Raw genomic sequence first — 26,454 nt, 5'->3', positions numbered from 1 at the left:
AACCTTGTTAACATCATCCTGATGACCTAGAACAGTGCTGGTAGATAGCAGATTCTCAAAAAGTATGTGTTGATTTTGAGTAAGAAAATCTCTTACTCTCCCCAAATGTTAGGCTAATTCAGGCCCTGTAGGCTATAAAGATACCAAGAGCTCAACTTGAGCTAAAATGATGGGAAAATAGAAAAGGAAGGATGAGAAGCAGTGATTTTCATATGGTGGAAAGAGCCCTGATTCTAACTCTGCCTCTCTTCCTCTCGCTTGGTTGTGGGAAAGTTACTTATCCTCTCTCTTCTCTAAGCTGCAATAGAAGCAGGTGGCAATTGATGATTTCTAAGTTCTTGTTTAACATGTTCTGATTCTACACCAGTTAACACTGATCAACAAGGATTAGCACATGCTTTTTCACACCCTGTTGTATGAGAGACATATAACAAGTGTATTTAGAGTGGCACTTCATCTTTTTTACTGTCTTCTGTCCAAACAATATATATCAACGTGCCATCCTTTAAGACTGGAGAGATTTATGAATCTTTGGCCTGATTCATTTACAGAGCACCTATAATACATGATTTTGGTTGATGGTCAGAACAATTAATGTGAAGTAAGCAAATCAGGTGTTTCCTTTCCAATGAGGAAATAGAGATGTGTTCAAGATCACTGTGCTGGTCTGGCCCAATACCAGGGCTACCACCCACTGGTGGTGCTCTGCCCTCCACTGCATCATGTCATTTGCAACTGATGATTATGGTAGACTGTCTTTAACCAGTAGTAGTAGCATTCCAGAAATGTCTAAGAACCTTTCTTTCATAACATCAGATTGTCTCATCCCCAGGTAAGAGATGTGAGCTCTGTGATGATGGCTACTTTGGAGACCCTCTGGGTAGCAATGGCCCTGTAAGGCTTTGCCGCCCATGCCAGTGCAATGACAACATCGATCCCAATGCAGTTGGAAATTGCAATCGCTTGACAGGAGAATGCCTGAAATGCATCTATAACACTGCTGGTTTCTATTGTGACCGGTGCAAAGATGGATTTTATGGAAATCCCCTGGCTCCCAATCCAGCAGACAAATGCAGAGGTAATCAGCTATTGATCAAATTCTTTTATTCTGAGAATTTATGTGTGTCTCTTTAAATACTTAGGGTTGTTTAGTGCAAACCACTGAACATAATATAAAATTTTTTAGTCACCATATTAAAAACATAAACAGAAATGGTAAAATCAATTCTAATACATTCTACTTAGTCTAATGTATCTAACATACTATCATTTTAACAAGTTATCAGTGAAAAATTATTCATGAAATATGTTCTTTTATCTAAGTCTTCAAAATTCCAAGGTGTAGTTCATATTTGTAGCATATCTCAATTCAGACTAGCCACCCACATTGGCAGTGCCCAATGACCACATATGCCCAGTGGCTACCTTACTGGAACAACACAAGTCTAAAAAGTCTACGGCCTTGGAATTATTTATATTTAGTATCTCTCTCGGGTGACTTGCATCTTTTGCTATCTCTATCTTCCTACCTTAGCCTGTAGTTGCAACCCATATGGGACAGTGAAGCAGCAGAGCCGCTGCAACCCCGTGACTGGGCAATGTGAATGTTTGCCTCACGTGACTGGGCGGGACTGTGGCTCCTGCGACCCTGGATTCTACAACCTGCAGAGTGGGCAAGGCTGCGAGAGGTGAGACATTGGTGCCTTTGGTGGAAGCAGTCTCTGCTTTTTGTATTATAAAAAATGAATTTTTTTTTTTTTTGAGACAGAGTCTCATGCTGTCTCCCTGAGTAGAGTGCTGTGGTGACACAGCTCACAGCCACCCGGCACAACGCCTGGCTATTTTTTGGTTGTAGTTGTCAATGTTGTTTAGTAGGTCTGGGCCGGATTCAAACCCACCAGCTCCAGTGTATGTGGCTAGTGCCCTAGCCGCTCGAGCCACAGGCATTGAGCCATAAGAAATGAATTTTTATAAGTTATGCTTAATTACTTAAGCAAAAATAAAGTTTGACTTTATTCACAAATTGTTTGAATGCCTACTATAGGCAAGGTACCCTTTAGGGGCAATACTAGAGAATTATAGGTAAGCTAATGGAAGATGGGAATGGAGCACAGTGGCCCCTTGTCAGAATCACCTGGGCAGCATTTTAAAAATATTATGAGGTCCTTTCCAAGATAATTAGAAGCAAATCCTCCCGGGTTGTAGTCCGGAAATTCCTGTTTTCAAAGCTCCTAGTCAGTGCCCATATGGTGCCAGGTTGGAGAGCCACTGGTAGCAGTTTGGTTAGAAAAAGAGATTGCAAATAGTACTTATGAAAATTATTGGAACCTCAGGGGCTTGATAACCCTTTACATAACAGTTTTCTGTACATACTACATCAGTGCTGTGCTGAAAAAAAAGTTTTGCTTCGAGTCTCTTTTTCATATCTGAGAAATGCCCTGTGTTCATTTTCAGGTGTGACTGCCATGCTTTGGGTTCCACTGATGGGCAGTGTGACATTCGCACTGGCCAGTGTGAGTGCCAGCCTGGAATCACCGGTCAGCACTGTGAACGCTGTGAGGTCAACCACTTTGGGTTTGGACCGGAAGGCTGCAAACGTAAGGGGTTTGGTGGCATACAACTCTTTAAGTTTTCCCTGATTTCACTTAGTCTCCTAAGTCCAGAAAGGACTTGATAGCCTCAGTGTAGCCACCTTACTTATAAGCGGGTCTGTCCCTATGTCATCATAGATGCTTTATTCAATGAATGCTAGTTTTTCCCTAAAACTTTGGCAATCAAGGGCTTCTCTGATTTCTTTGCAACCACCTTATTTGTAGTCTTCATAGTGTTTGGGATACTTCCTTTTTTCAATCTTTTTATTTTTCCAAGGAAAAGTATCCCTTTGATTACTGAGCTTTCCCATTGTGCTTAATGAAACTTTTTTATTGATCACATTCTTAGTGCAGATAATGAAACAGTGAAGGATTCTGTTCACCATGTGTTTGTTGACTTACTGGCTGCAGTTGCTTCCCACCCTTGAGACCCTTTTGATACGGTTACATATAAACATCTGCTTCTCCTTGGCATAAACAAGTGCCTCAAATTAAGCTTCGGAACAGATTGGATTTTTGCTTTCTGAATTCCTTCATTTCTCCTGTAGAATGTAGCATAAATCATTGGCTCAGTTCAGAGAAAAAAAATGAGTAAATGAACTATAAAATAATGCAAAAGAACCATTAGTATTTGGGTTTTGTAGTTCCGTAGAGAAATATACAGTGGAGAGATGAAGGTAACTTCTGTAATTACCAAGTAACATTAGATGTGCCTCAGAGGATGCACATTTTACTTTAAAGCTTATTTTTACTTTAAAATGTCTGTTTTCTCTGCTAAACAGACGTAATCATTTAAAATGTCATAAAAGGCCTATTTTTCAAAAAAAAAAAGTGTACTTAAAATAACAGTGTAGTCAACTTACATCCAAGTTGAAATAAAATTCACTCTTCCTTCTTTTGCTTACTATGTGTTATTTTCCCCTTATTCTGCAGCCTGTGACTGCCATCCTGAGGGGTCTCTTTCACTCCAGTGCAAAGGTGATGGTCGCTGTGAATGCAGAGAAGGCTTTGTGGGCCATCGCTGTGACCAATGTGAAGAGAACTATTTCTACAATCGGTCTTGGCCTGGCTGCCAGGAATGCCCGGCTTGTTACCGGTTGGTAAAAGATAAGGTAATCTGTCAGCAGTGCATGCTTGCTTTCATTCAGCAAACTTTGAATGGAGACTTACTGTGCACTAAGCTCTAGAGGAAAAATGGCCAACAACATAGATGTGGGCACTCAGTAAAAAGTGAATATGTAAACAAAAGAAATACTGAGATAAGTGCCAGACAGAGTAGAAATGAAGACTAACTGGAGGGAACTGCTTTATAGAAGGCTTCTCTTGGCTTGCCGCCCATAACTCAGTGAGTAGGGTGCCAGCCACATGCACTGAGGCTGGTAGGTTTGAGCCCAGCCCAGGCCTGCTAAACAACAGTGACAACTGCAACCAAAAAAATAGCTGGGTTTTGTGGCGGGGGCCTGTAGTCTCAGCTACTCGGGAGGCTGAGGCAAGGGAATTGCTTAAGCCCAAAGAGTTTGAGGTTGCTGTGAGCTGTGATGCCACAGCACTCTACCAAGGGTGACATAGTGAGACTCTGTCTCAAAAAAAAAAAAAGAAAAAGAAGGCCTCTCTTAGGGAATTCATTTAAGATGAGATCCTAAGGATAAGAAAGAGTGGGCCAGGTGAAAAGTAATGGCACATTGTTCCAGTCAGAAGGAACATGGTATACAGAGGTCTGTAAGCTGGGCAGTAATGGGAGCCTGCTGAGTGAGGAGGCATGTGGTTTGTGGTAAAACTGGAGAGGTTGGTAGGGACAGGTTATATTAGGGCCATGTTGACATAGTAAGAGTATAGATTTTATTCTAAATCTAATGGAGATGCTTTGAAGAAACTCTTAAAAGCTAAGAAGTTCAGTTTATATTTTAATAGAAGCACTCTGCTATGTGAAGAATGATGGTTAGCAATAGGGCAGGAGGGGAAGGCACGATTGGGTTGGATAAACATGCATGTTCGGGGCATGCCAGAGAAAGAGAAAAATCAAGGATGAGTCTTGGGTTTTTTGCTAAGGTAGCTGGAGGCCTTACTGAGATGGAGATTATTCAGAGAGGACCCAAGAGGTATGATTCTGGATGTTAAGTTTCAGATAGCTATCTGAGGGTTGAGTGGAGGCATCAGGAAGGTAATCTGACACTCAGGGGAGAAGTCAGAGCTCAAGAATCACCAGCTCTTAGTGTTTAAAGTCAAAGGAATGTTCCAAAAGTATTCTTTTGAAGCCAGAGAAATAAAGAAAAACTATTCATGTCATCTAGTCAAAAGTGGACATATATACAGTGCATGGACTTAACATATCATAGAGGGCTCCTATGAGCCTGCAGGGGGGCAGATTGGGTTCTTCCGGAGTGCTTGTGGGTTATATCTTTCCCTTTTCTTCCTTTACAATGTTTAGGTTGCTGATCATCGAGTAAAGCTTCAGGAGTTAGAGAATCTAATGGCAAACCTTGGAACTGGAGAAGAGGTGGTGACAGATCAAGCCTTTGAGGATAGACTGAAGGAGGCAGAGAGGGAGGTTATGGACCTCCTTCGTGAAGCCCAGGATGTCAAAGGTACATTGTGATTGAACAGTGGGAACTTCCATAAGATGGGCCAATTTTCAGAGGTGGTTTCTGATTCAAGGATAATTAGTATGGTTTTATAAAATTCTTCCTCAGTGGTTAAACTGCTCACCGAATATAAATTATTTTAATTTTAATTCAATATTTCAAAAGACAGCCTGTCAACTTTTAATGCTTTATGATATAGTAAGCATAAGGTGATTTTCCAATACATCAAAATCTATTAGATATCAGAATTTCAAGTGTTTTATAAATCTGTTCTAGGACAAGGTGTTTTAAAACAGTTTAAAAAATTTTTAAAGTCATGCATTTTTTTATGTGGTATTTTTAAGTAGAAAATTTGAACTTTGATTTTCTATCATTCTAGTGAATAAGAATTTGTTTAATAAATGGCTTTTTTTCCTTAGAAAGGATTCTCATAGGGAAAATTATGGTTTTTAAGTATTGCCTGAGCAGCTAGCTATTGAATATGTATCACTTGGTGTTTGCAAAAATAAACATTAAAAATTAGTGCCTACTTAGGAATTTTCTAATTAACCAGCAAAAGTGCTGATAACTTTATAGAAAAGTATATGTTTTATATATTATGTCCATTTTTAAGGTCCTTTGCAATTAAATCAGTCTTCTGTACATTATCTACAGAGACTAATGATAAGCAGAGAAGAGGTTAACATTTAGAAAACATTATGTTCATTAACTTTAAAAGAAACAGTTGTTAAAACTTTGAAATGACTCTGGGATGTTGAGATGAGTGGATTGCTGAAGCTCACAAATTTGAGACCAGCCTGAGCAAAAAGCCAGATCCCTATCTTTACTAAAAATAGAAAAACTGAGGCCAGAGGATTGCTTGAGCCTAAGAGTTGGAAGTTTCTATGAGCTATGACGTCATGGCACTCTACCCAGGGCCACAGCTAGAAACTCTGTCTCAAAAACAAAAAACAAAAAAAAATTTTTGAAATGTTGTTTTAAATAATTTATTTGCTTTTTAAATTTTATTTATTTATTTACTTTCTAGGGACAGAGTCTCACTTTGTTGCCTTCAGTAGAGTGCAGTGGCATCACAGCTCACAGCAACCTCCAGCTCTTGGGCTTAGGCAATTCTCTTGCCTCAACCTCCTGAGTAGCTGGGACTACAGGTGCCTGCCACAACTCCTGGACTATTTTTTTTTGTAGCATTTTGGCTGGGGCTGGGTTTAAACCTGCTACCCTTAGTATATGCGGCCGGCGCTCTGCTCACTGAGCCACAGGCAACACCCCATTTGTTTTTTTCAATCACTTAAAAAAAATTTATTTCTTACCCTGAATTAAGCTTTCTTTTAAACTTAGACAAGTCCTTTTCTACACTTACTGTCTGTAGTTCAGTAAGTCCCCAGTTAACATCATGGATAGGTAACTATAACTTCAAGTGAAATGGTGACCATTATGTTGTAGGAACTTAACTTTTGTTTTTATCAGTTAATCTATGTAAATAGGTTTCATTATATACAACAGTACATCATTTTGCTTAAAGTTGTATTTTCCAAGAACCTATCAACAACATTGAAGGGACTACATTGGTCTAAACATCAGTGATGAAAAGACGAAGATGACACTGTTCCTGCTATCCAAGTGCTCACTGTCAGGCTGAAGTTGCTGTTGTTTGGGGGATTTCTATCTCTCAGATAAAAGTGATCGCAGATATAGGTAGTAAATGTGTAGTATTTGGGATAGCAGTGGTCACTTCACTGTTGATTTTATGTATCTGTATCAATTTGGAGTTAAATAAAGAAGTCTTCCTGTCAGGTCAACAAAAAGTAAATACTCATTGTTAATAGCTCTAATATATAGAATTTCAATTTGATAAAAGTTTTGAAGTAGAAAAGGAAGGAAGTGGACATGTCTGGTGTTGGCCAGTTTGTTTGATTTTTATACAAGAGTCTAGAAATTATTCTACTGTATTTCCCCGAAAATAATACCTACCCAAAAAATAAGCCCTAGCAGGATTTCTATGCATTTGTTAAATATAAGCCCTACCCCGATAATAAGACCTAGTGATGGGTGTGGCTATGCAGCCTAAGGAAGACTGGAGTACCTTTTATCTGCCACAGCTCCTTTCTCCAAGCCCTTTGCACTTGCGCTGGTGCGCATGTGGTAACCACATTTGCAGGCATCCTATTGCACACATGCGAATGGCTAGGGGAAAGGAGTTCATGCATCACTAGCTCCAGCCCCACCAAAAAGGTCAGCTCCCCCTGTCAGGTTCCAGAAGAAGATGACTTAACTGTATTTGAATAAATGTAGATTGTTGTATTATACTTAATAAAAATAAGACATTCCGGGCAGCGCCTGTGGCTCAAAGGAGTAGGGCACCAGTCCCATATGCCAGAGGTGGCAGGTTCAAACCCAGCCCCCCAGCCCTGGCCAAAAACTGCAAAAAAAAAAAAAAAAAAAATCCCCTGAAAATAAGCCCTAGTGTGTCTTCTTGAGAAAAAATAAATATAAGACAATGTCTTATTTGGGGGAAAACACAGTATATGGTAAATTTTTTGAAATTGAAAAAGTGAAATGAGAGGTCAGTAGCTTATTTTAACTTTAGATGTTTTGTGTTTGTTTGTTTTTTTTATTATATTTTAAGTCTCAAACTTAGATAAAGAAGAGTTTAAAGTTTTCATGTTTACATAAATGAGTGGTTTTTTTTTAAAAGAATGTTTACTTTCTAGTAATAGCTAAATGTGGCAAAATGTGGTATACACATTTTTTTATTAATGCATTCTCTTGAAACAACAGATTCACATCTATCTTGCTATGTACATTAAAGAATTGAATGTGGAGGTTATATTCTTAATAACAATCTTTCCAATTGGGAGATTGGGTTTGGCACACATCTCTGGTGCCTGCACCACCAGCAATGGGAGTAGGCCAAAGGGCAAGAAAGGAAGGTCAGCAGCATTGGCACCTATCTGAGCTCTAAACATCTGGGCACAGCCCCAGCTACAGGCAATTCCCTTAGCCACAATTACTACTTACTTCGCTTGCCCAAATAGGTGATTCTATTGGATAGAAGCTCTGATAAGAGCCATGACCATCATACCTCCCCTTGAGCCACCTGAAAGATGGGGAGCATATGAGCTGCTCCTTCTGGTAGCTCCAAGAGCATCGTAGTGGGGCTGGGATTAAAATTCATGACCCCTAAAACTGAGTCATGGAGTTGCTGGCCAACCTTTCCTGTATAGATTCAAACTAGCCAAGAATGAAAATGTCTCTGGTAATGATTTAAGACTATCCCTAAGTATTCATTTGTCGTTTAAACTTGTGTTTATTCTGCAAATTTGAAAGGAGATTATATGGTGCAGTTAGGTCTTGCAAGTAGGCCCATGGAATTGGAAAGTATTTAAAGTGAACCAGTTAGATTATCTCTCTCTTTTCAGATAATATTGTTTCTCTAAAGAACTAAACAGAACAATCATATCTATTACATTCTTGAAAGTTTAGAGAAGAAGCTACTATAACTTACATTGTTCTAAACACTTAGGCCTCCTAAAACTCATATAATTTATGACCTTGTTTTACTCTTTATATGGTCTTAAAAATCTTTAGATTATTGATGAATTGCTTAAGTAATCCTCCAAGCAGGACTACTGTGTATAGTTAAGCAAGAAGTGTGTGGTACACCATGTTTGCACATTATGTTTGTGGCCCTGCTTCCAAGTTGCTATTGTCCAAACCTATGTTCATCTTTATTGGTCTTTGTAAGAATGCTTATTATCTTTTTTACATTCCTTGGAATATTTAGACCCCAACACTGGGGATCATGCTAAAATAAGAACTGGTCATTTTTGAATGGGATTTATTTAATAGATTAATAACCCCATTATGCATGCGAGTTTTAATAATGTCAGGCTTATATTCGCATGGGTTTATATTATCTTTTGATTTATTAGGATCCAAGTAAGTGGTTTAAGTTGAATGGACATAATTAGTAAAGAATAATTTGAAGAGGCTCGGCGCCTGTGGCTCAAGCGGCTAAGGCGCCAGCCACATACACCTAAGCTGGCGGGTTCGAATCCCCAGCCCGGCCCGCCAAACAACAATGATGGCTGCAACCAAAAAATGGCCGAGCGTTGTGGCGGGTGCCTGTAGTCCCAGCTACTTGGGAGGCTGAGGCAGGAGACTCGCTTGAGCCCAGGAGTTGAAGGTTGCTGTGAGCGTGATGCCATGGCACTCTACCCAGGGGGATAGCTTGAGGCTCCGTCTCAAAAAAAAAAAAAAGAATAATTTGAAGAACTGTTCAAAAGTAGAGGTCAATTTGGAAGGAGTTACATGGATATGCTGAGGCATGGGAATAGCAGCAAGAATCCTTTTAGTTTAAAATACAAAATGAGTTTAATTTGCTGTACTTTAACATCTGTTTTGAACCTAGTTTTTTCTAGGTTTTGAAAAATGTTCAGCTGTCAGGCTAACAGCATTTTTTTGTTGCTTTTTGGAGACAGGGTCTCTATTGCCCAGATTAGAGTACAGTGGCATCATCATAGCTTAGTGCAACCTCAAGCTCTTGGACTCAAGCAATCCTCCTACCTCAGCCAAGTAGCTGGGTATATAGGCATGAAACTCCATGCCCAAATAATTTTTCTCTTTTTTTGTAGAGAGAGGGTACTCTCTCTACAGCCTTCTGTTGCTCAGGCTGCTCTCATCTCTTGGCCTCAAGCAGTCCCCCCACCTCATCCCAAAGTGCTAGGATCACAAGCATGAGCCACAACACCCAGCTGTGGCAGCATTTTTCATGTCATATATTTATGATTATATGCTGGAATATCAAAGTCAATCTTTCTTCCATCAAACATTTGTCAACCACTGTATAAGAACTGATGATACAGTGATAACTAAGAAAGAGAACCTCACAGTCAAGTGGGACAGACAGGCACATGACTAGAGAACAGTGGGGCTGTAACAGTGAACGTCCTGCTAGGCAGGGAAAGAGTGACTAGCTCGACCATGGGCTCAGGGGAAATGTGTCAGGAAGAAGCTGTGTTTGGAAGAACAAAGGAATGTAGTGCCTCAGATTTCTTGTGAAACCTCATGTCCCTTTCAAATAATTTACAGACTTTTTCTGTAATACTGTTTCAGATGTAGACCAAAACCTGATGGATCGTCTCCAGAGAGTGAACAACACTCTGTCCAGCCAAATTAGCCGTTTACAGAATATCCGAAATACCATTGAAGAGACTGGAAACTTGGCTGAACAAGCACGTGCCCGAGTTGAAAACACAGAGCAGTTGATTGAAATTGCATCCAGAGAACTTGAGAAAGCCAGAGTCGCTGCTGCCAATGTGGTGAGTGATTGTGAAGGTCTGAGAGGAGTGGGGCCATCTCTGTGTAATTTGTGAAGTCTGATACTGGTGGTAGAGTGCTTCAGCTGCATTGACTCCTTGTGTCTTTTTGTTTTCCCTCAATATGAGTAAGAAAGCCATATTGCTCATGGTTGGCATGAAACAGTTGTCATGAACTGGAAAAAAACTAAGGGATGTCTGAGTTCTTGATCTCTAGCAGTGTGTTCCTTCTATGGTACTATGCAATTTAATCTCCTTTATCCTTTACTGAAAATAGAAATAATCTGCAATCAGGGTACTGATATTAAGTAAAGCTCTCTGAAAATAAGAAGGGCATTCTTTTTGCTCTCTAACACTAATAATAGTTTATTTTTGACACTTGCTTTATTAAATTTGAATAATTCATACTTTGTAGAATAAGTACTTTATTTCTTCTTCAGTCAGTGACTCGGCCAGAGTCTCCAGAGGACCCAAACAACATGACTCTTTTGGCAGAAGAGGCTCGAAAGCTTGCTGAACGGTAACCTCCAGATCCCTGTTAATGGTTTGGTCATAGCTTGCCTTATGGTGTGTGTGTGTTGTATGTCCCATAACCCATAAATACTTTCCGTATAACCCACTTCTGTAAGATTGCTCTCTTTTCTGAAATGTTAATGCCTATATTTACTCTTTTCTTCCTTTTACACTGAAATTACTTTTAAAACTTTTTTTTATAGATTTGGGGTTACCTGTGCAGATTTATTACATGGATGTATTACATAATGATGAAGTCTGGGCTTTTTTGGTAGCACTTACCCAGGGGAAGATGGGAGTAGGGGGGGTGGAATGAGAATTTACATAATGGGTACTATATACTTTGAAATTACAATATTCACTTTGAAGATTAGGTTTGAGTATCTCAAAACTGTAACATTTTTATTTTTTAACTTCAAAGTTTAATAGATTGCTAACAATCTCAGTACAATTTAATTATTTTAAAAATATTTCTACTTGATCTTTTTAACAAAAATACTTAATTTTCAAATCTCAGTAGAAAATATTTACTAACTCACAGTACATTTAAAAATCAGTCAAAGAAAACAGCCTATTTTCATTCTTGATTTTATTTTAAGACTTTTTTTATTAAGTGTAAAGTCATTTCTTTAGAAGACTTTTAAATTGTAGAGGGCATTAAGTTGTAAGGATTTTTTAAAATAAAATTTCTAAAATGTAGGCTCCATGAAGGCAGGTATTTTAGCAATGAATAAAATACAGATATTTTTAAAAGAATACCATAGGTTAAGATTTCACTATGTGTAAAGTATACCTCAGTTTTTTTTATGAAAGGTCCATAAAATCTTAACCTATGGTATTCTTTTAAAAATATCTGTATTTTATTCATTACTAAAGCCCCGGTGCTCAGCATGTAGTAGGTATTTAGCAGGTGTTGAATGTTTTGTAGAATAGTTAGTAGACCTTGTAGATGTAGATACTTCAGTAAGCCTAAAGTGAGGTTAGAATTTTAGCCTCAGTGTCTAGAGCAGTTACATTGGTTTCTTGCTTTAATGTGTGGTCTCTTTCTATTCTGTGTAAATATGAATGTGTGAGCCGTATAATCTAGTTCACAGAACATTCATGGTTTCATAGCTGGATTGTCTTACCAAAAGAAGACGGCTCAACACATCATAGGAAGCTCCCAAGAAAACTAGGTCTCAGACATAAATTCTCATACAAAGATTTTGAATGAATGAATGAATGAAAGTTTATCATACCAAAAAGAATGGACCCATACTACAGTGTGACAGTGTAATATGAAACTTTGGATGTGGAAAAAAACCTTAGCAGTTACCCAGCTAATATCCAGTATTTGGTTGGAGTCCCTCTTGCCATTTGGTGTTGGGTTTCTTTTCCTGCCAGTAGGTTGCATGTGAAAAATCTGAATAGTCAGAGCTGTTCAAAGCTATACAGTCACTGAATTAGACTTACAGATAGTTGTTAATAAAGATTAGGCCTGAAGTTTGTGTTCATGACTGGGTGAATGATTTCTTGCTAGCATACATAGCTTTATGTGTAAATTATTCTTAAATAATTGTATTTTAAAATAGTTTTTCTGAAGAATTATAGACATTTTCCCCTATAAATTTTATACCATTAATTTTCTTGGAAAATACCCTTATCTCAGTTTATAGAATGCTGTTTATAAACTTACCCCCACTGAAATGATAGCAAAATCCCAAATTAATGATGTATTCCAATATTCATAGAACTCTGCCCACATTGGTATACATATATATATATAAAATAAAGTTAAGCATTATTTGAATTTTACTGATTTTCCTTTCGTATGGTTCTATTTCATGGCTTATTTTCACTTTAATTTATACAGCCATAAACAAGAAGCTGATGACATTGTACGAGTGGCAAAGACAGCCAATGATACATCAACTGAGGCATATAATCTGCTTTTGAAGACACTGGCAGGAGAAAATCAAACAGCATTTGAGATTGAAGAGCTTAATAGGAAGTGAGTATGACTTAAAAGTGACCCTCAGCACTTCAGATGTTCTTGAAGTAACACTCGTTCAATGAAGAATTAAATGCTTGTGGATTCAGGGTCTGCATTCATGCAATAAGATTTTCTTTGTTAATATGCTTTTGAAATGGCACAGTAATTAGAGCAGGGGATGTGGAGCCACAGAGATTTTGTTTGATTCAACTACTGTAATCACAAAGAATAGTAGCAGGATTAGCCATGATATTGAAAATTCTGTGTAAATGAACAGTAAAAGAACACACATGGTAAAGTAGAGAAAACACATGAACTTGAGTTACTTGAACTATAAATCTTTAAAGGATGTCTGAAATAAGAAAATAGATAAGCCATACATTATAAAGAGACATAGTGAGATAAAATAGAAGTTTATGCTAAATGTTGTTATTAAAATGAGAGCATTTTAATGTAGCATTTCCTTTGTGGTTTTGAGAATGTTGTCACAGGAAATGATGTAAACTAGATTGAATCTGGTTAACATTAAAATACTGAAAGTAGCTAAGTTGTTCATTCAATCATATTGTTTCTTAGGTATGAACAAGCAAAGAACATCTCACAGGATCTGGAAAAACAAGCTGCCCGAGTACATGAAGAGGCCAAGAGGGCAGGTGATAAAGCTGTGGAAATTTATGCCAGTGTGGCTCAGCTGACCCCTGTGGACTCACAGGCACTGGAGGTAGGGGGCACAGCCTGTATGCACAGCCCCTTCCCCTATACCCCAATCTGGGTCGGAGCCATTCTGGCTGCCCTGCACCTCCCTCCTCTGTCCTCCTGCTAACTCACTAGTAAAGTTACATTCTATTTTATGTACACTAATAAAACTTACCAAAGTAGAGAACCTGATGATTATAAACATTAAATAGCAAAGACTACTTTAATGATAAGCGTATAGTCACTCCTAAATCTTTAATACAAATCTAAATTATTTATTTTAATACACCTAGACCCTTTAACTTCCCATATCTAAGGTGTTAGTTAATTTGATTTTTACCCTAAAAGTTTAGGTCTCTTCAGACACGTACATAAGTGTCTGATTTTGTATATTTGAAATTTGAAAATAGGCAGGACCTAAGAGTGATAAAAAGCAAAAGCAGTGGCAGCTACAGTGTTGGAAAGGTGTGGTAGAGACCAACTGGAAGGGGATAGATAAAGGGAGCTTCTTGGGGCAATGGACTGTTCTGTGTCTTTACTGGAGTGTTGGTGACACAGGAAAATATATTTGTCAAAACTCATCAGATTACATATAAATGCTGTGGATTTCACTATGTGTAAAGTGTACCTCAATTTTTTTCCCAGAAAGGTCCATAAAATCTTAACCTATGGTATTCTTTTAAAAATATCTGTTGAGTATTAAGTGTTACAAAATTTCTAAGCCTACTTTTTTATCAGTTTAATCATGTGATCCTTCTCTTCTGATTTTCTTGTGGGGAAAAAAAAAAACTAGTGATCTTGCCTTTTACAGAATGAAGCAAATAAAATAAAGAAGGAAGCTGAGGATCTGGACCGCCTGATTGACCAGAAGTTAAAAGATTATGAGGACCTCCGGGAAGACATGAGAGAGAAGGAACTTGAAGTAAAGAACCTTCTGGAGAAAGGAAAAATTGAACAGCAGGTTGGTTTGATTTGCAGGTTGCTTTATTGCTTGAGGCAATGTTTGAAACAGGCCAAGTGTAAGCTGTGTCTGTGATGACACCACAGTGGCAGTGGCAGTGGCAGCAGACCACAAAGTGTGCAGAGTAGGTAGGAGCTTCCCTGTGATGCCTGGGCCTAGTGATAACCTTTGAGGAGCCTGGTCTGTGAGGAGAGAGAAGGGGTTTGCTTTGGAAGGTTTGTCCATTGATCTGCCGTGTGTTTGCAGACTGCAGACCAGCTGCTAGCTCGTGCTGATGCTGCCAAGGCTCTTGCTGAAGAAGCTGCTAAAAAGGGAAGAGATACCTTACAAGAAGCCAATGACATTCTCAACAACCTGAATGGTATGAAAGGCTGAGATAATGAGGGTAAATTTGTATGTTTCCTCCAACAGGGTGATTTCCTTTTTAAAATTAAGGCTTTTAACACGCTTATTTCTATAACCCCAGCATCCTACTTTGTTTATGCTGAAGTATTTCAAAGAAAATCCAAAAGCTCATGTCATTTTAGTCTTACATACATACATTCTTCAGTATGAAACCTCCCCTTTCCCCCAAAAGACATTTCCTTATGTTGGAATAACTCAAATAGCCAAGATACCTATTTTGCTAACTTATGTTGGTAAATGAAGATTATCTTTTTTTTCTTTGTGACTGGCATCTGATTTTTTTTTCTTTACCCTGGATAGAAGAGAAATGCTTCCAATTCACTGAGTAGCTCTAGATTCATCTCTGATATGATAGAAGGTCTATAAATATGGAAACTTTGTATTATAATAGTTGACAGTACAGGCTCTGGCATCAGGGCTTGGGTTTGAATCCCTGGTCCAAAGATTATCTAACCTCCTTTATTTTTTAAAAATTTTATGATGTTACAGGGGTACAGATGTTTTGATTACATACATTGCTTTTGTGCTGTTCGGGTCAAAGTTTCAATTTCCAAACAGCACAAAAGTCCCATTTTTAGACCAAGAGTCCAGACAGTCTCTGCCATATGCTTTTGTATCAGTCCCGTTTCCCAGATAGTGTGCATTGTACATGTTAAGTATGAATTTACCCATCCCCTCCAATTGCCTCCCACCAACTTGATTTTTGATGAGTATTATTTCTGTATGTGCATGTACTGTTGATTGATGAGTTCCAGTTTAACAGTGAGTACATATGACGTCTGTTTTTCTGTGTTTTTTTTTTTTGGAGACAGAGCCTCAAGCTGTCTCCCTGGGTAGAGTGCTGTGGCATCACAGCTCACAGCAACCTCCAACTCTTGGGCTCAAGCGAGTCTCCTGCCTCCGCCTCCCAAGTAGCTGGGACCACAGGCGCCCGCCACAACACCAGGCTATTTTTTGGTTGCAGCCATCATTGTTGTTTGGCGGGTCCAGGCTGGATTCCAACCCACCACCTTAGGTGTATGTGGCCGGCACCTTAGCCACTTGAGCCACAGGCGCCGAGCCTGTTTTTCTGTTCTTATGATACTTAGAAGAATGGTCAAGCGATATTAGTTCATCCTTTTTTAATGGCTGAGTAGTACTCCATGGTATATGTATACCACCTCTTTACTCAGTTGTCTCACTTATAAAAGTGATACAGCTTATATCACAGCGAATAAAGCTCTTAAAAAGTGATACAGCTTATATCACAGCGAATAAAGCTCTTAAATCAGTACCTGACACAGTAAACACTAAATAAATTGCAGCTTTTAATAGTGATGAGGGTGATAGTACTGGCATGCTTAGCACTGTGTGTTAAAATACATTTTTCAATATACGTTCATATGAACGTTTTCCAGAAACAGATATACATTCATATGACTGCTCGTGGGCAATCTTCCCTGTGAAGATGTATACTTTGCTCTTTCATGATTCAGCCCATGCTCTGTTTTCATTTTTCTCCCTGATTTTTATTATTCATAAAACAAAATGCAGTTACAGCCCCCTGAGAGGCTCCCTTTTTGCTTGTTGGGAATTTAATTCAAGTGCATGCCTTGAACTTGATTCAGATTTCGATAGACGTGTGAACGATAACAAGACTGCTGCAGAGGAGGCACTGAGGAAGATCCCTGCCATCAACCAGACCATAGCTGAAGCTAACGAAAAGACAAGAGAAGCACAGCTGGCATTGGGCAACGCTGCAGAGGATGCCACAGAGGCCAAGAGGAAGGCTCACGAGGCCGAGAGGATCGCAAGCGCTGTCCAAAAGGTGTGTGCTGTTCTCTTCTCCAGACAGTCTCTGCCATATGCTTCTCTAGTCACTTTCCAATTTCTTTCCAAACTCCCAGAGCCCTTACAGATTTTTTGCTTGACTGTGGTAAAACAGTGTTAAACCATGTTTGTCTTTTTTTTTTCTTAAACTAGGTGTTTAGATACTATAGGTAATCACATTGAAGACAGAATCAATAAAAAAGTCCCTTTAACTCTAAAATTTGTACTGTGTTTCAGTGTGGAGTCTGGGCTATCAGGAGAGAGACTTCATAGGGGTATTGAACCTTTAACCACAAAATATCACTCTTTTTAAATAAACACAATTGTTTGACTGGACAGCTGATGGTTTTTTTCAGTATTATATAGAATGCCTTATCAATCCAACTTACAGACCCCCTTTCAAGCATATGACCATATCTAAGCCCCTCTTATACTTTCTGTAGCTATCACTGCTTGGATTCTTTACATTCGTTTTAATGAATAATTTCTTTAGGTTGGTTTTTTTCTATTTCAAGATCTGTTTATTTAAAGGAGAGATGGTACCAATTCTAAAATTAGGTTTTTGAGAATCACAGAAAATATTTAGTTTCTTTTAGAAGAGTTTGCTTTTGGATAAATTACGTTTTATAAAATACTGAGGATTTTATAAAGGATTGTGGTCCTTTTGTACATCATGGTAAACTGCCAAGAGGAACCAAGCTAGCTTTGAATTTAAAATTATCCAAGCAAAAGTATCTAATCAGTATGATGAAGTAAAAAGTATATGCCATTCAGTGTTTACAACTTGTTGGCAGTGTGACCTAAACTAAAAATGACAATAATAGAACAGGAAGTTTTCAGGATTAAAGAGGATACAAAGGAAAGTGCTTTATAAAATACAAAATGGTGTTATGTTAGGTAATAATATTATTTTTTATTACCATTATTTAGAGCTCAAATAAACGATAATATAAATCATGAATAGTATATATCAAAGTGTTATTCTTTCTGGATTATACTTCTGATCCATTTTACCATCATAAAAGGAGTAAGGGTATATATCAGTAACAGGAAAACTTCTTTTATTAGCACTTATTTTGTTCCTAGAATGCTACCAGTACCAAGGCAGAAGCTGAAAGAACTTATGCAGAAGTTACGGATCTGGATAACGAGGTGAACAGTATGCTGAAGCAGCTACAGGAAGCAGAAAAAGAGCTGAAGAAAAAACAAGATGATGCTGACCAGGATATGATGATGGCAGGGATGGTGAGAGGTTTTGGCATATTTGTGGCAGAAAGTAAAAGGTGTTTAATAAGAAAGACCCCCATCTTGTTGAGATGAGTCTTTCTCATATTGAATTCTGTTTTCCTCACATTTTCTGGTCAAGAATTGGGTTAGTAGCTTACATAGAAGACAAAGAATTTGAGTCTTCTGTCAGATATTTTTCTTGCACAATTGCCCTGTTCAAAGCAACTCTCAGTTAAAAGTAAAACATTGTTTTATACCTTTGAGGTTCTAGGACATATAAAAATACGTATTCATATTTTTGAACAGATAATTCATAAATGGTATAAAATCAAAAAGGAACAAAAGGAGATGCAATTAAAAGTTAATTTCCTTCACTCTTGTTCTTCAAGCACTTAGCTCCTTAGAGGGAAAGATTAGTTTCTTGTATATAAGAAAGTTTTTTGGCTCGGTGCCTGTAGTGGCTAGAGAGCCGGCCATATATACTAGGGCTGCCCGGGCCTGCTAAACAACAATGACGACAACAACAACAAAATAGCCAGGTGCTGTGGTGAGTGCCTATAGTCCCAGCTACTTGGGAGGCTGAGGCAAGAGTCTCTTAAGCCCAAGACTTTGAGGTTGCTGTGAGCTGTGGCACCAATACCATGCTATCACCGAGGGTGACATAGTGAGACTCTGTCTCAAGAAAAAAAAAAAGAAAAGACATTTTTGAAGCTAGCATTGTTTACCACCCCTCTAGAGCATACTACACTTATATCCAGTTTAGTCTTTGGCCATTTGTGATCATGTGTTTACATAATATCATTTATAACAAAGTTGACTTGTAAACGCAAGGTGAAAGAAAGAATTAAGATCCATTTTTCTGTTTTATGCTATATTTTGCTTTAGAAGGACTTTGGTGGAGTCAGAAAGGAAATATTCCAATGTAACAGTCACGGTAATGGCACATTTTCAGTGCAAGGAAGAGGCCCCTTTTTTCACTGCTAAAAACAGTACCCCTTATTGTGGATCATTTTCACCTTAGGATGGAAAGAACAAACACAAAGGCCTGTTAACCTAAGTAAAGAAAACAATCTAGGGAAGTGATAACAGGAAGCAGCCCTGTGCAAACACCTGATATTATTATTTTTTTGTTTGTTTTTTGTTTTGAATTGCCCTCATTTTCTGGGACATGGTATGTCTCAAGTGGAAATTCCCATATAGTAAAAATAGATATTTCTTATATGTGCTGAAGATCTGTGGATTTCATCTTTAATATGGTTATAGAAACATTAGATTTAGAACCTATTGAGAAAGATAAAGATATATTTTTATGTGTTTCAAAAGAGGCACAAAGGTCCATCTTTTATTATTTTTGGTAATTAACTTGTAAGGAAATAAACCATTCTCATATATGCTGTCACATTTGTATTCATATCAATTCTGAAAGGCTAGCATTTGGCCAGGATTATAGTCTGTAATGTGTTATGGTTGCCCTGAAGAGCAGGCTGGGGACACAGATTCAGTGCATAGCATTGGTCTTGGCAGATCTTAGCGAAGTCCCCTCTCTCAGTGCACTGGCGGACACGTCTCTGAAGCTCAAGAACAGCTGTGATTTGAACAGAGATTATTTATTTGTGAAGTGGTTTTGCCTTGGTTTCTTTTTCTTTTTAAAATTCTCACATTGTTTTTGTCCCAAAATGTTTGTATTGTCTCAAGCCAAAACTAGAAAAAATAGTTATGTCGTAGGGAGCTCAAAGCCACTCATTTATATCCTGACTAGATTTATTTGTGAGAGCATCTGTTTTCTGATACTTAGACACTTCCTCTCCCATTGCTGTTTCCTGTGACTCATACACAGTGTATTTGTTCAGGTTTCATGGAATTTCCCCAAAGATACTTACCTTTGGTTGATTTTTAAGTATAAATTATATTGCCTCAATAAAGGAGCTTGAGTATTGGGGAAGGGTTGTTGATGGGTGGTTGTGAGAAGAGAGGAGTTTATAGAAAAGCTACACGTTGATTGTGAAAATTTTCTAAGAATAGGACATTTCTTTAAGTCCCCAAGGGTATTCTGAAAAACATATATTAGTTCTAAAATGTAGTTCCTAAACTTACCATTAAAATATAACTTATTTCTGCTTGATTGATTTTATCTATATCATAAATTTTTTTTTTTTTTGGAGACAGAGCCTCAGGCTGTCCCCCTAGGTAGAGTGCTGTAGCATCACAGCTCACAGGAACCTCACCTCCTGGGCCTTAAGCAAGTCTCCTGCCTCAGCCTCCCAAGTAGCGGGGACCACAGGTGCCCGCCACAACACCCGGCTATTTTTTGGTTGCAGCCATCATTGTTATTTGGTGGGCCGGGCTAGATTCAAACCCGCCACCTTAGGTGTATGTGGCTGGCGCCTTGGCCACTTGAGCCACAGGCACTGAGCCTATCATAAATCTTTATGTATCGTTTAGTAAGAAAGTGAGAAAAGGAGGTAATGCAGGGATCTTTGAAATGCAAATACAATGAGTGTAGCCATACTGACTGTTCATAACCGTAAGGTTTCTTTTGTTTTGTTTTGTTTTTGAGATAGGCTGGAATGCAGTGGCATCATCATAGCTCATTGCAACTTCCAAATCCTGGGCTCAAGTGATCCTCCTACCTCAGCCTCTTGATTAGTTGGGACTACAGGAGCACACTATAACACTGGGCAAATTTTTTCTATTTTTTTAACACAGATAGTGTCTTGCTCTTGCTCAGGATGGTCTCAAAGTCTTGATCTCAAGCAATCTTCCCACCTTGGCCTCTCAGAATGCTAAGATTACAGGCATGAGCCATCACACCTGGCCTTCATAACTCTATATTAAGTTGAAATAGCAACTTCCTCAACGTGAAGATATGCCCCCCCAAAACCAAAAACCAATAGTGAGAGTTTGTAATTTCATGAGTTAGAAAAGGGAAAAGCACCTGGAATTTAGATTTTTGGCTCACTCGGAAAAGTTATTAAAGAAGATGTAAATAATGTAGTCAAAACTATTCATATTATTTATTCTTTTCTATCTGTAGGCTTCACAGGCTGCTCAAGAAGCCGAGATCAATGCCAGAAAGGCCAAAAACACTGTTACCAGCCTCCTAAATGAAATTAATGACCTCTTAGAGCGGCTAGGTGAGTAGCCACAGTCATGTTCATCAGTCTCATGAGTCCTTTGTACTGCGCTTGGGATCTCAGATAGTATTGTTAACTCAAAGGTGGCTTAGTTATGGTCCAGGATCATGGTGTAAGTAAACAGTTTTTTCGTAGCTCATTGCGCTAACGGAGAGTATCTTTAAGGAATTTAAAGTAAAAGATTTCAATGATAGAGTAAAAACACTTACTGTATAACTTCACTGCCTAGGATTCTATCCATTTGCTAACTAAGACAGTCTGATAAAGGGAAGCTTTTATGCCAAAAGAGAGAAAAACCTTATTTCTTCAAGGAAATACAGGCATACCAAAACCTTTTAATCTAGTTTGATAGTAAGCAGGCTTCATTTTAGGACATACTTACTTTTGCCACCAGATTCCATTACAAAGTGACAGTACTCTAGCCAGTAATCTTTGTAGCAAGGTGTTGTATTTTAATTTGGTATCCTTTAAAAACTGGTATGCTTTGTTTTCAAGGGGAAGGAGTATTTATTAAATTTGCCTCAGATTTTAGGAATAATAAGTTTTATGTGCCAGCAGTTGGGTTTAAAATGAAAGTGAGGTGAAAGAGCGAGCTTTTTGTCGAAGAAGGAACTGAACTTAGATTTGGATTAGGATCTTTTGTTCTGTTGCTTATGGGGTGTGCAAACTTGGGGAAATTATTTAACATCCGATAATACTGATGTAAAATGGTCTACTTGATTAAAGTAGAATGTGCATGAAGTATTGTTCATTGTGTCTGCTTTTATTGATTATGGAAGCAGTTTATTTCAAAAGAACTTCTTTTTCTTGCTAAGTTTAAAGTGAGGCTATGCTGAAATTATATCAGCATTTTAACCTTGGCTGTTTTCCATAGGAAAACTTTTAATAAGTGTATAACTCCCGAAAGCAGTATACAGCAGAAGTGACCCCCTAAACCAACTCAGCTTCCTTTGATTCTAAGAGCTAGGGGCTTAAGGTTCTATCTTAGACATTTTTACATCCTTTGATAAAAACTAACATGGATTTCATATATAAACCTAAAAAAGGTATTAAGTATTATCAGATGACATTCAAAACCATACATAAACCTTAAAGTCTAGATAAACATGGTAGCTGTGCTTTTAGAGAATATTCTGCAAAAACCCATTGTGCTAAGGAAAAAGTACCCAGCCCAAATATTAATTATGTGCTCTGATCCATCCCTGATGGCTCGATCAGGGTTTGTGCTTAGTATGCATTATTTGTGCCCTGTATGACACCAGTAACCTGCAAATCCCGTGTGCAGGCCAGTTTTGCATAAAAGCAGCTGCTGGGCTTCTGGAGGTACTTGTGGATTGACATTACAATTTATACTGAAGGCATCTGTTCTCTTCTGTGTACATTCTCACTCTGCAGGGAAACTGGACACAGTGGACCTCAATAAGCTAAATGAGATTGAAGGTACTCTGAGCAAAGCCAAAGATGAAATGAAGGTCAGTGATCTTGACAGGAAAGTGTCTGACCTGGAGAATGAAGCCAGGAAGCAGGAGGCTGCCATCATGGACTATAACCGAGACATCGAGGAGATCATGAAGGACATTCGCAATCTGGAGGACATCAAGAAGACCTTACCATCTGGCTGCTTCAACACCCCGTCCATTGAGAAGCCCTAGCATCTTCAGGGCTGGAAGGCAGCATCCCCCCCAGCAGGGGAGCAATTGTGAGGCCACAGAGTGCCTTGACACAAAGATTACACTTCTCAGACCCCCACTTCTCTGCTGCTCTCCATCACTGTCCTTTTGAACCAGGAAAAGTCACAAAGTTTAAAGAGAAGCAAATTAAACATCCTGAATCGGGAACAAAGGGTTTTATCTAGTAAAGTCTCTCTTCCACTCATGTCACTACCTTACCCACACTTTCCCTTCTGATTTGTATGAGGACATGGCATCCTACGTTATTATGCGGTGGCATAAGCACACCACGTGAGCCCTTGTGTGCCAGGGCAAAACAAGTAGCCCTCCCCTCTTCTTGACACCAGCAGAACCTCCTCAATCTCAGTACTCTTGTTTCTATGAAGGAAAAGTTTGGCTACCGACAGTAGCATTGTGATGGCCAGTATATCCAGTCCATGGATAAAGAAAATGCATCTGCATCTCCTGCCCCTATTCCTTCTAAGCAAAAGGAAGTAAACATGCTGTGCCAAAGGTATTGGTCATTTAGAATGCCAGTAGCAATCCATCAGCTGTTTAACCATTTTAAGTATAGGACATTGAGCCATCCATGGGTAAGGATACAATTATTTATGAAGTCTTCAGGTGAACATGGCTGAAGTAAGCTGAAGATTGTCTCATATATTAATAATTGATTAGGAAGATAAACTTTTTAAAGATCTTTGGGCAGCTGATAAATCTGGATGTGCAGCTTGTACTCACCAATAGTGTCTTTTGATATTTTTACAAATGGAACTTATACAGAAGAAATAGGGATATGATAACCACTGAAGTTTTCTTTTCAAAATCAAATTACTTCTTAGAGCTTTTTTATTAGGTTAGTCTTGGAACTAGTGTTATGTGGCAGAAAACGGTTGGTCCCTAAAATCTCGACAAACAAAAACTAAAGAAAAACAAGCTTCCTGCCCTAGTCTTTGCTAGCAAAGGAATAAAACTTAGATGCAACTTGTACTGTCATTGTCCTGTACATGCATTTTTCTATTGGAGAGAGATGAAACATTTTACCCTTAGCTCCACTTTTCTTCCAGTGTTTCTAGAAATCCTTCAAAGAATCCTACATTGTTTGCCAATTCCTGGTGGCAAAATACTTGCACTCAGTATTTCACACAGCTGCCAATGCCATCTAGTTCCTGCACTTTGTGATTTGAACTCACTCAAAACCTTCCCTCTAAGTCCAGAGGGAAGATCTTTATGTAGGTTTTCTTAGTGGGCTTCTCAACTTGTGATCCTCAGTTCTGTGGTTTTATTTTAAGACCACACTGTCATAGTTCCCTGCCACACACCCCCTTCCTCCTACCAGTCTGCCTTTGAGATTCATATATAGCCTTTAACACTATGCAACTTTGTACTTTGTGGGGGTGGGGGGGAGAAACTATTATCTGACACACTGGTGCTATTAATTATTTCAAATTTATATTTTTGTGTGAATGTTTTTTGTTTTGTTTATCATGATTATAGAGTAAGGAATTTATGTAAATATTCTCGGTCCTATTTCTAGAATGGCACTGTCTGTGCACTGCTTTGCTCAGTTTTTTCTCTTCACTGGCACAATGTCTCTGAATACCTCCTTCCCTCTGAAGCTAGAAGTCTTCAGATTGTATTTGCTCCCCATTGCTTTGCTCTCTGCCTTGTGTTCGCAATCCCTGTATTCTCTAATAACATCAACTTGTTTTTCTCCACACCCAGCCCCTGGGAAGAGGTGACTCAGACCCTCTTCCATGGCAGCCCTGATGACCCTAGACTGCAGCAGGATATTGTTTTCGACGTTCAGAGCAGGAATGTCAGGTGGACAGGATAATGGAGTATTAGGAAAGTTTGCTGAAGAGGATCTTCGGGATCTGCATTTAGGGATCTAGCCAGGAATGAGTGAGAAATGCCCTTTCCAGCAGTTGTGGGAACTGGATGGGTCAGTTTTATAAAGGGTGCATTATTATGGAGCACTGTAAAGACATCAGGAAACACTGCTGCTCACCAGCAGACCAAGAGTGGTGGTGTGACTTAGGCCTGAGGATCCCACTTTCCCATTCCCATCTCCTCGGGCACTCCAGAGTTTGCCACAGCGTTTTGACTTGGCAGACCCCCATGCTTTCACTCTGCTTCTGCCCCAGGCCTCTTCTACTATCACAGGAGGTATGGTTCTCGCCAAGTTTTCACATTGATGTTTCCTAGCTAGTTCCTCTTTTTAAGTGGCCACATCCTAAAGGCATTTTCATCAAGGTTACAGGAAGAAGACTGAAGATCAACTGCCAAGCTGCAAGCTAGTTTGGATCAAGTTCACTCCAAGTTTTGGGTCACATTGGGTTGGTTTGGTTTCTTTTTTCTTTCTCTCACTCTGTCTTGTTGTTTTTCTCCTTCTTGATCTATGTGATATATTTTTAAACAGAATTTTATTTTTAAAATAAAAATTCTTTATAAAGTGATACCTTAATTACACTCCTGCAATATAGCCATTATTTTATTGTGTAGTTTCAGTTATCTGTATTTTATGTAATGAAATAACAGGATGGCTGCTGCAGAATGCTGGGTGACATGGGGAATATATACCGCTATTTTTCCCTGGAATTTTCCCTTTGAGTCCCAAATACGGCCCTTTTACATGTGCCTTCACTTTAGCTGTTTGCCTTAATCTTACAGTCTTGCTTTCCAGGGTGGTTAATAAAATGCAACACTTGGCATTTTTTATGTTTTAAGAAAAACAGTATTTTATTTATAATAAAATCTGAATATTTGTAACCATTTATATTTAGTGTGGCTTGAGTGTGGTACTGGGGATATCAGATGTTTTCAAATGTGTAATGAATGGAAACCTACATATAATATCTTGTTTGGGTGACTTGTTTTCTTGAGAACAATTCAGTACATTTTTTTTAAAACCTTTCTTTCATTGGGATACAGCCAAAAGTTGTAGACTTTTTCTGTAAAGAGTTAGATAGTAATTATTTTAGGTTTTGCAGCCCGTACACCCTCTCAACACAGAAGCAGCCATGGACAATATATCAACAAATGAGTATGGTTATATTCCAGTAAAACTATATAAAAATAGGCCAGGGGTCTGTGGGCTATATAGTTCACCATAGTGTAGTCTAAATACTGAATTAATGACAACTGTGAACTATTTTTAAATTATTTAGGCCTCTGAATTAGAAGATGAGTGTTAGAAGTTTTTTTCCACCTTTGAATACGTGTGGAAGAGCTAAATGAAGCTCTCAAACCTATGATGGAATGAAAAGAAACAAAAGCACCAGCAGGCCAGAAGCAACCAACTGTACCCTACCTGGTCTGGAGGACAGACCCACCTGAAATGTCCTGAGACCAGGTGAGGTGTTCTGGAGCTACAGAGACAGCAGAAAGGCTTTGGTCCTAAAGGCCTTCTCTCTACTCTCCAGTGGCTTGTTTATTGTCCTGGGTCCTTACGGATTCAGTGCCACCTTTCCAATGAACCTGAGCTCTTGGCACTAGACTTCTTCAGAGGAAGCTTTAAGAGGGCACTAGTTACTAGCATTTTGCATACCCTGGTTTTAACCTTTAGCTAGGACT

The 26,454-nt window shown here is 38.6% G+C and overlaps 1 protein-coding gene across 1 annotated transcript in view; it reads left to right on the top strand.

Moving 5' to 3' along the window:
- LAMC1 (laminin subunit gamma 1) overlaps nt 1-25,657 on the top strand; it is a 129,665-nt gene extending 104,008 nt beyond the window's left edge. Inside the window, exons 14-28 of the mRNA XM_003785640.3 lie at nt 833-1,078; nt 1,535-1,688; nt 2,455-2,597; nt 3,525-3,703; nt 5,020-5,176; nt 10,289-10,494; nt 10,932-11,011; nt 12,857-12,994; nt 13,553-13,697; nt 14,484-14,633; nt 14,880-14,994; nt 16,646-16,845; nt 17,934-18,092; nt 21,109-21,208; nt 22,604-25,657. Of these exons, the coding sequence (XP_003785688.1) occupies nt 833-1,078; nt 1,535-1,688; nt 2,455-2,597; nt 3,525-3,703; nt 5,020-5,176; nt 10,289-10,494; nt 10,932-11,011; nt 12,857-12,994; nt 13,553-13,697; nt 14,484-14,633; nt 14,880-14,994; nt 16,646-16,845; nt 17,934-18,092; nt 21,109-21,208; nt 22,604-22,860 (2,429 nt within the window). The 3' untranslated portion in view covers nt 22,861-25,657. The remainder of the gene's footprint in view (nt 1-832; nt 1,079-1,534; nt 1,689-2,454; nt 2,598-3,524; nt 3,704-5,019; nt 5,177-10,288; nt 10,495-10,931; nt 11,012-12,856; nt 12,995-13,552; nt 13,698-14,483; nt 14,634-14,879; nt 14,995-16,645; nt 16,846-17,933; nt 18,093-21,108; nt 21,209-22,603) is intronic.
- The last annotated feature ends 797 nt before the right edge of the window (nt 25,658-26,454 follow it).

This window comes from Otolemur garnettii, unplaced genomic scaffold, assembly GCF_000181295.1.
Source record: "Otolemur garnettii isolate 467f Iridium unplaced genomic scaffold, OtoGar3 scaffold00016, whole genome shotgun sequence".
NCBI classification, from domain to species: Eukaryota; Metazoa; Chordata; class Mammalia; order Primates; family Galagidae; genus Otolemur; species Otolemur garnettii.
The sequence above is the reverse complement of the archived record's forward strand: the minus strand, read 5'-3'. Positions and strand labels throughout refer to the sequence as shown.